This window comes from Octodon degus, unplaced genomic scaffold (assembly GCF_000260255.1).
Source record: "Octodon degus isolate 3935 unplaced genomic scaffold, OctDeg1.0 scaffold00009, whole genome shotgun sequence".
Lineage (NCBI taxonomy): Eukaryota > Metazoa > Chordata > Mammalia > Rodentia > Octodontidae > Octodon > Octodon degus.
Window position 1 is genome coordinate 6,053,651 of NW_004524585.1, and position 12,512 is coordinate 6,066,162.

Consider the following 12,512-nt stretch of genomic DNA (forward strand, 5'->3'; position numbering starts at 1 on the left):
TTTGGGTTCATTTCTCAACCTCTCTCCCCAACCATTTACTTATCCTATGTCGTCAGTAAGTGACTGTCTACCCTTCATAGAGGAAGCAGAAATCACAGGACCTCACTGCAGGCATAAATGCAGTTCCTTCTTTCACCAAGGGTCATCCCCTTCTTCATGCCTTTGTTCCCATCTCTTCTTATTTATTCAGGAATGCTCCTCAATCTACTGTATCGTGCCATATTTGCCCAGAATCTTCTTTCTTTACTAATTCTATTGAATTTGGACATGCTCAAATGTCTTTCATTTTATTTAAAAATATTTCCTCATCCCTACCTCTTTATTCACTGTCTATTATTGACAGGATTAATGTATTTGTGTCTCATGTTTTTGGTCCTTTTTATTTATTCCTCTCACTACTGTAGTCTCAATTTTATCCTATTCTTTTTAAGGTAAGTAATAATATCCAAGTGAGATATTTAGCCTCATGTCTTCTCATTTTCATCAAACTAGTTCAGTCTATTCTGCTCAGTTTCCTTAGTTGCACCTGGTCCTATCCCCAGTCACCAAACTTTGAATGGCCTCCGTAGTGCCACCACTTTACCTTATACTACATGCTTCCATTGTTCCACTTTTCACACTTCAATTTTTATGCATTTTGTATGAGGTATGGTCACAAACACAGAAAATGTTCAAATTTGTACAAGTAAACTCTAGTAAAAGACACACTGTTATCAATCCTCCTCAAAATATTCTCCTTACTTCAAATACACTTACCCATAATTCTTGTAATTTTTAAGCAGCTCTGGAGTCTTCTCTTGTTTCTTTAGTTGTGCTTTCATGGTTCCCGCATGTCCTGAATTGGTTTGAAATCTCTAACTTTCATAGTCACTTTGAATTTGGGGAAGAGCCAAAACTCAGAGTCAGATCTGGTGAATGAGGACACACCATAATGCTTTATGTGCTCGCTTTTCTGTGGATGGTACTCAGCAGAAGCATTTGTGGTACTTTTTTATCACACCTCCTAAACCCCCTCATGAAAGAGGACTCCAGGAAGTACTTCAGAAACTGGCAAGCACAATGGGATAAGTATATTCAGAGCAATGGGGAATATCTTGATGGGAATAATAGCACTGTCTTTAACAAGCGTGACAGTTTTGACAATCTAACTATTCATTGTATATTTTGATCAGTTGTATTTACAAATAGGGAGCTTTGACCATATTGTTCCCTGAATATGTCTTATCTCCTCCCAACATTTAAAAATCAGTAGATCTCAGTACTGGATAATACTCCCACTTGATGACGCTCCACCTTGAGGGAAAAAAGAATAGTGCAGATTAAATGGGCTTGCTCCACTAGTTCACAAGAGCAGCCACACTTTGTATCCATGTCTAGCGCCTGGAAACCTGTACATCTATCTGACTGCAGCTGTTAGTTTGTCTCTTACACTAAATGAGTAGTTCATTGCTTTAAGATTTCCTTGAAATAACAAGGTGAATTTTTTTTTTCCCAGAACGCTGGATTGAACTCAGGCCCTTGTGCTTGCCAGGGAAGCACTTATTCTGCTGAGTCATCTCCCTGGCCCCTAACAAAGTACATTTTATTTATCTCCAAATCCTGCACTCCCTACCATACCTGGGATATAGGAGTTGCTCAGTCATGTACATTAATGGACAGATGAACCTTACTGAAATATTTTACTATAATTTAAATTTTACTAGAATTTACATTTTGCTATAGATATTTAATTTGAGTAGAATTCCAATTTAATGAAATCCTGTAGAAACCTGCTTGTTATGGTTTGTGTCTAGTTGTCCCCCCAAAGCCTCATGCAGTCACGGGGCGGCTTCTGCAGTTTGTGATTGATTATTGTGAGTGTGGATGCTGCACCTGCCCTGGGCAGGTAATTTGCATTACAGTGTAAGGAGAGGAGAGGGGCTAGCTAGCTAGCCACCTGAGCTGTGCCACTCCTTTTGCTCTCTTTGCTGTGTGCCACTCTGACTTGGAGCCAGCTGAAAATGGACTGAAACCTCCAGTAACTGTGAGCTAAATAAACATTTCCTTCCTTAATTTTGAGTGTCGGGTATTTTTCCCAGTAATGAGAGAAGAGTAACTGAGACACTGCTATAGAAGATTAAATAAAATAAAGATTATAAACTCAAGCACAGATCTAAAACATACATGATTAACATCAAATGAATTAATAGTTGATCTATAAACTCAGGTTGTTCTGTCCTCCTGTTCAGAAGCTCTTTCATAGCTGTAAGTTATGACTTAGGGCTTTGAGGTACGTCATCACAATCTTGAGTTAAAGGAATAGGACATCTTCTAAAGTAAAAAGTTGTGCTTTTCTAGTGCCAGCAACCAGTCCTAACAGCAATCCTAGTAATATAAAGTACTACTATTTATGTCTTTGAATGAACTGTAATGAGACATGAAGCTCAATTATTCCTGCAAACAAAATAGATAATAGCATATACAGTTAGTAAGCATGAAAATATTACACATAAACTGGTACTTTCAAAAAATTGATGGAAATGAGTACTACAATCATCTCAGCTATACCAAATATATACTTGTATGTTTTCTCCCCCTTGCTTTTTTTCTCCTATCTTTTATCCTTTCCTACATCTTTATTATTTATTCTTTATGTTCAGCTTCTTTCCATTTTACTATGTCTATTATTTCTTTCAGATTTTATTTATTCTTTCAAGTTCTTTACACTAGGGAGACAATAGAGTATTTACACATGTTGGTCACATTTATTTCACTTAGAAGTATAGCCTCTAATTGTATCCATTTACCTATAAAGACCTCAAATTTGCCTTTCTTTATAGCTGTGTTATACTCTATTGTATAAAAACACCGCATCTTTTTTATCCATTCTTCAGGTGATGGGCATTTTGGTTGTTTCCAAGATTTAGCTCTGACAAATTGTGCTGCTAGAAACATAAGTGCACATATACACTGTGGTATGATGCTTTTAGTTCTTCTGGGGAAATATCAAGAAGGGGAACAGCTGGGTTGAATGAGACTTTCAATCTTAGCTTTTTGAGGCATTTTTAGACTGATTTCCACCGTGGTTGCACCCGTCTACAAGCCCATCAACAGTGGACAAGTGTTCCTTTTTTCCCCACAGCCCCTCCAGCATTTGTCAAACAAGAAGGTGACAGTGATCTTTCTCAGATCTCAACAAACTTCAGTGACCCTAACACTCTCATCTTGCTTGTAGGATCTATTGGCTTAAGATTCTGTAAGCTGGAGATGAGGGGGAAGAAAGGGGATGAACAAGGAAGTGAGATGTGTTCTGGGCCTGCACCAACTCCGCAGGAGAACTGCAGGCAATCTCACCTGCATATACTGCTAATAAAAGAATTAAGGGAAATGAAAGAAGAGATGCTGCTATATGCATGATTTTAACAATCAGCAGACCTAAAATATCTACTTTTATAAAGTAGAAAATATAAAAATGGCAAGGGCCATTTTTTAAGCATGTTCTTTCAACAATATTTGAATTGGGGTAGTTCATTAAATCCCCCAAATTCATTATTAATTTTGTGGCAAATATGGTTTCTTTTTAAAGTTTTCTATATTTAGAAAAAAATAGTCTCTTGTATTTAATGAAATAAATCTTTTCATGTATCTTATCATTTACTATTTCTACTATATTTGGTTCTTTACTATTGACAAAATTACTGTATTAAAAGTAACAGAACCCTGATGTTAATAAAGATAATGACAAGTGTAACTGTCAATTATCAATTCTCCACATATATTCAAAACAGTTGTATAGTCAATCAAATGGCCATTATGGAATAGAAATAAATTGATGTGATCACTTTTTAACAAATGAAGGATATATAGCAATGCTTAGACTATCGAATCATCAAACTAGAAAGAAAATAATATTTTGCACTTTTATTTATAAATAAACAACATGTCCAACAGAAGCAATTCAGATTCAATTCTTTAAGCAAGTAAATACCTAGAGGTTTATAATTCAATATATTCCTTCTAAATTTATATTTCATTAGGGATGTTATGATGAGTTGAATTACTGCTCTTCTTTCTGACATTCATTCTTATGTTCTTAAAGGTTCTTGATAAGAAGGGATCCTTGATGAAAAGAAAAGGAGAGACGGAAAATTTTTTTTCAGATAAGCACCTATTCTGGTAAGGTATTAATTACAACCTCTTAGCCATTCAATATTCCATATAATGACTCATTTTTAGTGAGATACTGGTAAGAGCAAATAATGATACTTGGTAAATAATGCCATTGACTTCCTTTTGGTAACTCATACCATACTAAACTAATTCACCATTTTTCTGAAAATGTTCCTGTTTTTATTCTTTTTTTTCTTTGAAATGAGGAATGCAAAATATATCAAAGATTTAAATAGTATATAAAATTTTTATAATTTTAATTTTAATTTTTGAAAGAAAATACAGAATAGTAATATAAAAGAAAAAAATAGAAATGATGTAGAACTTCACCAAACAAAATAATATGAATTCAATAGTTTGTTGTAATGCATATTGTTGTCTTCAGATTAATTGCTCAGATTACCAGATATGTGCATGCAAAATTGGAAAGCGAAACAAAAAACCATTAAAAGAAATTAAGAAGGGAGCTGGAGAGATAGCTTGGTTTGGTGGTCTAAGCAAATGCCTAGCAAGTGCAAAGATCTGGATTCAATTCCAGAACCCCGGGAGCACTGTACCAGCCACCAAAACCAAGTGCGGTAGTGTATCCCTATAATCCCAGAGCGGGAGAGGCTAGACAAGACCAAATAAATAAACAAATTTATTTATTTATTTATTTTAATGAATAAAAATAAAAGAAATTAAGAAGGGAGAAATAGGGGGAAAATGAAGAAAGAAGACAAGAAAACAAACACAAATATGCATTACCTGCTCCTTTCCAAAGACCAGGAGAAACCCACTTACAATGATCCAAACCATCCTGCTTACATACATAGACATATATCTTCCCCTAATTCCTCTCCTGTCCTTCTCATTGCAGTAACTCCTTCCTTCTGAACAAGTTCATTCCTTTTTCCCAGTATCTGTTGTTGCTTTCAGATTTTATTTACTCTTTCAGGTTCTTATACTAGTCAGACAATAAGATGCTTGCTCAAGCAAGGTTTGATTTATTTCACTTAAGAGTATGGTCTCTAGTTGTATCCATTTACCAATAAAAGCCTCAAATTTATCTTCTTTTATCCCCAAGTAATACTCTGTTGTGTAGAAATACCACATCTTATTTATCCATTCTCATTTGATGGGCATTTGTGTTGGTTCCAAGACTTAGCTGTGACTAATTGCACTGGATACACATATATTACTGTAGTATGAGGAGTTCAGTTCTTTTGGGAAAATACCTAGGAGGCAAATAGCTGGCTTGAATGGGACCCCCAATCCTAGCTTTTTGAGTAATCTCTATACTGATTTCCATAATGATTGTACCAGCCTACACGTCCACTAACAGTGGAGAAGGGTTTATTTCTCCCCAAAGCCTCTAAAGCATTTGTTATCCGTTGATTTCTTGATGTTAATCATTCTTTCTAGGGTGAGATGGAATTTTAGTGTTGTTTTAATTTGCATTTCTCAAATGATTAATGATGTTGAACATATTTTCATATACTTATTTTCCATTTGTATTTCTTCATCTGAGATGTGCACATTCATATCAGATGTCTATTTTTGTACTGAGTCTTTGAATTTTAGGGACCTGATTTTTCAAATTAGTAATATGTTCTAGACAAAAAGCCTCTATCAGAGGCACAATAGGCTATAATTCACAAATTTTATTTTGATTAATTGATTTTTATCACAATAAAAATGGAAATAAGCGTTTTTCCACTTGTGTTTCTTAAGTTTTGCTAGTGTGACAAGGATCTGAAAAGTTATCTTGAGGTAGTTCATGTACTTGATTGTTTTTACTTTTCCCTTAGCTATATTTTTAATATTTGTAGTTAAACACCAAATAGAATTCCCATTTTATATTGTATCTCCAGTAATGTCAAAACTCCAATGCTATTTTCTTGAATATTTTAGGATTTTTCTAAGAATAAGATTGTTTTTCAGCTATAAGGTAGTAGAAAATATATATTTAATTTCTTGTATAAAAAAACACTTCAGAAAGTGATTCCATTCCTTACACAAAACAGTTGGGCCTGGCGTGGTGGCACATGCCTGCAATGCCAGAGCTCAAGAGATGAAAGCTAGAGGACTTCTGTGACTTTAAGGCCAGCCTAGGCTACACGGTGAGTTCCAGACTACACAGTGAAATCTTGTTTAAAAAAAAGTAATGCTATCCTGAAAATAAATACATAATTTTAGTAATTACAGATATGCTTATCTGAGTAGAAAGGTTTGTAAATTGGCTTCCCAAACTTTATTTGTTATATATGAACTAAGAACTGACACTGAGGCATGAGAGAAACGTTAAATAAGTATTATTTCATAACACAAGGTTTAATTTTTAAAAAAATTTTAGTTTACAGCATAACACGTCTCAATTCTATTTTCATTTGCTGGCCCTCCACTCCTCTCCTCCATCTCAACTTCTTGGTCCTCCTTTCCTTTTACAAATGATCCATCTCCCTATTGCCTATTACTTTTTTTTTTTTTTTTTTTTTTTTTTTTTGTGGTACTGGGGATTGAACTCAGGACCTTGGGCTTGCCAGGCAAGCACTTATCTACTGAGCTATCTCCCCAGCCCTTTAATTATCTTTTTTAAGTTGATCTTTATTTATATTTTGGGCTTCTTACATAAGAGAAACCACATGATATTTAAGCTGTGTGTCTGATTTATTTCACTTCTTTCTTTCTTTCTTTCTTTCTTTCTTTCTTTCTTTCTTTCTTTCTTTGTATTTTTAGGGTAGGGTCTACAGGGTATTCAAGGTCTCACTACTAGATCAGACTTATAGTGATCTGCCTGTTTACAGTCTCCAAAGAGCTGGGATTACAGGGATGCACCACCATGCTCAGTCTCAATTGCCGTCTCAGAGAGCCCTGAGTGCAGCATGTGTACAGGAGGCCCCAGGATCGAACCCCAGGCTCTGGTTCCTGCTTGCAGATGCTTTAATAAGCTGAGCTGTTTGGCTGCCCTATTTCACTTTATAAGTTTAAGATGCATCAATTTTCTATAAATTACTCAAGTTTACCCTTCTTTACAGCAAAGCAGTACTCCATTGGATATTGTAACATTTAAATATTGCACATACCAATTGGTTATTTTCTCGATTGTCCAAGTGTAACAAATACTAAAAGGCAAATAGTACTTTGACTACAGGTAACTGACAAAGTTTGCTGAAATAATTAATACTACCAAGAATTTGCTTGGTTTTCTAAAAATAAATATTTTTTTCATATTTAGTAATATAGGAGTGTTATAGAATACAATGTTTCTGAAATTTATAACACAGTGAATACAATTTGACATAAAGATGTGCTATCGGTGTTTCTTACCTTTCTCTTGGAATACATGTTGGGTACTTCAACTCGCCTCTGTTACACTGTACTCTAAGCTTCGACCCCATAATAGAGGACTCCTCTATGTAAGTGTCTCTACTACAAAGAAATTCAATATACTCGCCGTGGAGAATATGTGGTCTATTGTCAAAATACCATTTCAAGAGTAAATTATTCTTTTGCATTTCATCGGAAGATAATGTGCAAGGCTCTAGAGATAAAAAAGAAGATACATCTTGATAATAAAGGAATCATTACGCTGTCTCTCATGATCACCCTAAAATCCCAGAGAACAGCAATTAAATTAGAATTAATATTCTAGTCAGAAAACATCTTTAGCCCCCAGGAAACTACATGCAATTTACATCTTTGCGCTTAGGGTTAAGGAAAGTATATCCTGTCAGCCACTTAGTTGGCACCATTAAGTTTTATAAAAATAGCAAACAAAATGTATTTTTGCAAGGAATGACAGTAGCTAGTGTTCAGTAAAGTTGTGCTACCTTTCTATTTTTCTTCTTCAGAATGTTTAAATAAAACAGTCATGAATATATCACTGATTATTTGGGCATATAATACTTTATGGAACTAGAAACAAACTAGATTCTCAAGCCTAATGCACACTTTATTGACCTGATACTATCTAAAACAGTAGACAACTCTCTCTCTTAAATTTCTAAGCAAAGAATATAAACATCACACTATATTTTAAATTATGAAAACTGAAAGTTTTACTGTGTTCTTTCTTAAATATGTTAGTACAAAACAGAAGAATAATTTCAAAGTATTAATATATTTAAAAAGTCTCTTTGCTTTTTCCCATGATAAATACTGATAATTTTAAAATTTTCAAACATAAAAGCATTTCATAAGATGGTACATGTGTATGTGTCATTATGTGCCTCTTGAATGGGCTAGCATTAAGGAACATCTTCTGAGATAGGAAAAAGGTCTAGGGTTTCTAATATAATGTATAAAACATACTTTTCATACACTGACAAACTTATTAAGTCAGATATTTTTCCAAGTATTTATTAAATATCTATGTGTCAAACATTATGATTTAGGGTTACAGACTACAGTAACAATTATGAAAAGACTATTTAGAATCTCTGGGGTCCCAGTAAAATAGCCTTTTAAATGAAATCAAATGGAACAATAGTAGTTGCATATGCCTTGAATTCAAGCGCTCCAAGAAGCTAAGTCTGTTGGACTGCAAGTTTGAGACCAGACTGGGCAACTCAGTAACTTACACCCTGTCTAAAAATCAGAAAAATTAAAAGGGCTGAGAATGAAGCTCAGTGCAAAGACCCTGGGTTCAGTCCACTCGCTGTAGGAGAGAGAGAGAGAGAGAGAGAGAGAGAGAGAGAGAGAGAGAGAGAGAGAGAGAGAGAGAAGGGGAGGCCCTAGTTTAGAATGTCAGTGGTTTATAAAACATGATCTTGTAATTAAAACAGTGATCAAATAATTTTAATTAAAAGTTGACTCATAAATTTTCTGCTTTCAGCTATGACAGAGCTGTTGGCTTACATCAAACCAACACTCCTACAAAGATCTAGAAAGTCTGGAAAATAGACAAAAAGCAAGTATTTTCACAGCATCAGAGAATCTCCAAGGCAGTCAACAAGCTGAAGTTCTAGCAAGCAGTTCATTTAAATGAGCTCAACATTCAAAATGACTTCTTCCTGCTAGCTTGTTTGGCTCTTCTTCACCTTTTGTATCAGTCAAGAATCAGCAAATAACTCTAGGGAAAGACAGTGCAGAGCAGCAAGCTTATTTTTCTATACTTACTCCTTTCCGTTTTTGAATCTTCAAGTCTCGGCTGCCTTGGCCAACCCAACTCCTATGTTCCTATCGCCAAACCTATGAGATTTTCAAGAGCTTTGTGGCTCTATGTCTGTTACTGGCTGTTGCAGTCTTTTACTTCAGCTGAGAATCACCAAACAAAACAGCTACCACAGAATGAGTGCTGTCCTCCACCCAGGTCCATCTATCTTGCTCTTTGGTCTTGGATCCAACAGACCATGGGTTAAAATGGTGAGCCAAAATAAACCTCTCCTCCTTTAAGTTGTGGCTATTGAGTATTGTTTGTTTTTTAGCAACAAGAAAATAACCAAGACAGTTTTCTTTAATTTGTTTCTTCCATGTTTTACAATTTTTCTCAAAGGGGTCTTTCACCTCTCCAGTTAGGGTAATAAACAGGTGTTTTAAACTATCATGAACAGAATTGTTTTCCTGATTTCATTCTCAGTTATTCATTATACCAGTTTCTATGTGATGGTTTTGCATTCTGCTAGTTGCTGAATTTATTTATATTAGTTTTAGTAGTCTTTTGGTGGAGGCCTTAAAGTTTTATAAAAGTAGGCCAGGGAGAGAGCTAAGCAGTATAAGTACCTGCTGGTAAGCATAAGGACCCAGGTTTGATCCCCAGTACCTCATGCTGTGCCAGCCCCAGAACCCAAGGAGTGGTGGCACACACCTATAATCCCATGGCTGAGGAGGCTGAGACAGGAGGATCACTATGAGTGTGAGCTGTGTAGTGAGACCTTGTACCAAATAAGTAAATAAATAAATAAATAATTTAAAAATAAAGTTTTGTAAAAATAGAATCATATCATCTACAAACAGGATAATCTGACCTCCTTCTTTCCTTTTTGTATCTTTTTTTTAAATTTTTTCTCTTGCTTGATGACTCTGACTAAAATTTCAAGTACCGTATTGAATAAGATTGGTGAGAGTAGATGCCCTGGTAATGCTCTTGATTTTAGAGGTGCCACATTCAGTTTTCCCTTACTAAATATGACACTGGGCATAGCCTTTACTATGTTAAGTAAGGTATTTCAGTACCTAATTTGGTCAAGGCTTTGATTATAAAGGAACACTTAATTTTATCACAGGTTCTGTTTCTATTGAATGATGATGTGATTTTTATCCTTGCTTTACTGCATTACAGCTGATCTGTGTATATCTTTTTTTTTTTCAGAACAGGAGATTGAACTCAGATCCTTGCACTTGCCAGGGAAGCATTTATTCTACTAAGCCATCTCCCCAGCCTGATTTGTGTATATCAAGCCATCCTTGGATTCTCTAAAATGAAATCAACCTGATCATGATATAGGATTTTTCTGTTCTGCTATTGTTGATTTTGTTTTTAAAAGAGTAACAACTAGTAAAAAATATTAGAAATGAACAGAATTTCACTAAATAAAATGATAGGAATTCAACAATGGTTGTTACATTGCATACTGTTGTCCTCAAATTAGTTGTTCAGATTTTCACATATAAGCATGCAAAGTTGGTCCAAAAAATTAAAAAGAAAAAAATTTTAAGCATTGACTATTCCTACTAGATAAGTAGAAATCAGCAGTACTTTTATACACTCTATCTTGTGTATATATGTATATATTTTCTCTTCCTTCTTTCTTTTCTCTTTTCCCTCATTTCAGTTGTTCCTTCCCTTTGAATAGTTTCTATTTCACAGTATCTATTGTACTTTCCAGATTTTATTTACTCTTTCAGGTTTTTACACTAGGGAGACAATACAACATTTATACATACAGGTCTGATTTATTTCACTTATGAGTATGGTCTCAATGCACTGTGTAATTCAACTTACTAGAATTTCATTGAGTACTTTTGTATCCATGTTCACTGAGGTTACTGATCTATGGTTTCCTTGTTGTTGTGTTCTTAGGTGGTGTTTGTATCAGAGTGATGATGGCTTAGTGAATGAACTGGAAGCATTCCTTTACGTCCTTTTTCTTGGAATGACTTGAGAAGCAGTGTTTCTAGTGCTCTGCAAGGTTCATAAAAGTCAGCAGTGATTCTGCTTGCTCTTTGGTTTTTCTTTTGTGGAAGACTATTACATCTTCAATCTCACTGCTTATTACTATCTATTTAGGATTTATGTATCCTCTTGGTTTCTTCTGGAGAGGTCCTATGTGTCTAGAAATTTATTCACTTCTTCTGTATTTCCAAATGACTGGAATATAAGTTTTCAAAATAGTCCCTGTTGAGCTTCCAGATTTAAATGTTATCTGCTATGATGTTTCATTGTTCACCTCTGATTCTTTTAATTTGGACTTCTCTCTATCTCTTGGTTAGCTGAATAGGGGTTTACCCTGCTTGTTCATCTTTTTAAAGTAGCAATGCTTTGTATCATCAAATCTTTATATTGTTCTTTTAAGTCTCTATTTCATTGATTATAGTCTTGATCTTTAGCATTTTTCCCTGCACTGGTTTAGGGTTAGTTGCCTTTACTTTCTCAGCCTTGACTTATAGTATTAGGATATTTGAGCTCCTCAGAATTTTTAATGTAAGCCCTAATAGGTACAAATTTCTTTCTCAGCGTTACCTTTGCCTTATTCCAAATTCCAGTATGCTACTTTAAATTTTTTTATTTGGTCTACTTTTAAACTTTGCCTTTGATTTCATGAAAAGTGTATTGCTCAGTATATGTTCAGTAGTTTCTGTGATTTCTCCTGATTTCTAATTTCATTCCATTCTATGCTGATAAGTTGTGAGAGAACATTTCAATTTTTTGTCCTTGTTAATACTTGCTTTATACCTTGAAATCTTTTTTTTTTTAATTTTTATTTATTTGAGAGAGAGAGAAAGAGAGAGAGAGAGAGAGAGAGAGAAAGAGTGTGGTGTGTGTGTGTGGCCAGCTCAGCCCACCAGGGGGCGGGGCTGGCCGGCATGTGGTGCTGGGGGATCGAACCGCGGTCCCTGATGCTCTGCCAAGCCCGTTCTAAGTAGGTGCTTTAGACCACTGAGCCATCCCTCCAGCCCCTATACCTTGAAATCTTATCTGTGTGAAGAACATTACATGATCTGAAAAGAATGAATTTTGAAATTTTGCAATGAAATAAAATAACATTTTGATGTATTTTTAGTCCATTTGTCTATATTGTAGTTTAACTCAAATTTCTTTTTTATTTTTTAGATGGCTTATCTATTGGTGAGAGTGGACCATTAAGGTCATCCAGTGTTAGTTTATTAGAACTGATCTGTCTTGTTATGACAAGTATGGTTTGCTTTATGAAACTGAATGC

At 34.9% G+C, this 12,512-nt stretch overlaps 1 protein-coding gene across 2 annotated transcripts in view; it reads right to left on the minus strand.

The window, feature by feature from the left end:
- Nucleotides 1–3,885: 3,885 nt before the first annotated feature.
- Nucleotides 3,886–12,512, minus strand: part of F13b (coagulation factor XIII B chain) — a 26,787-nt gene continuing 18,160 nt past the window's right edge. For both annotated transcript variants that reach the window (XM_023708559.1, XM_023708556.1), the window contains 2 exons: nucleotides 7,459–7,672; nucleotides 3,886–4,098 (listed from right to left, as the gene is read on the minus strand). In XM_023708559.1, coding sequence (XP_023564327.1) covers nucleotides 4,065–4,098; nucleotides 7,459–7,672 — 248 coding nt within the window. In that variant the 3' untranslated portion in view covers nucleotides 3,886–4,064. The remainder of the gene's footprint in view (nucleotides 4,099–7,458; nucleotides 7,673–12,512) is intronic.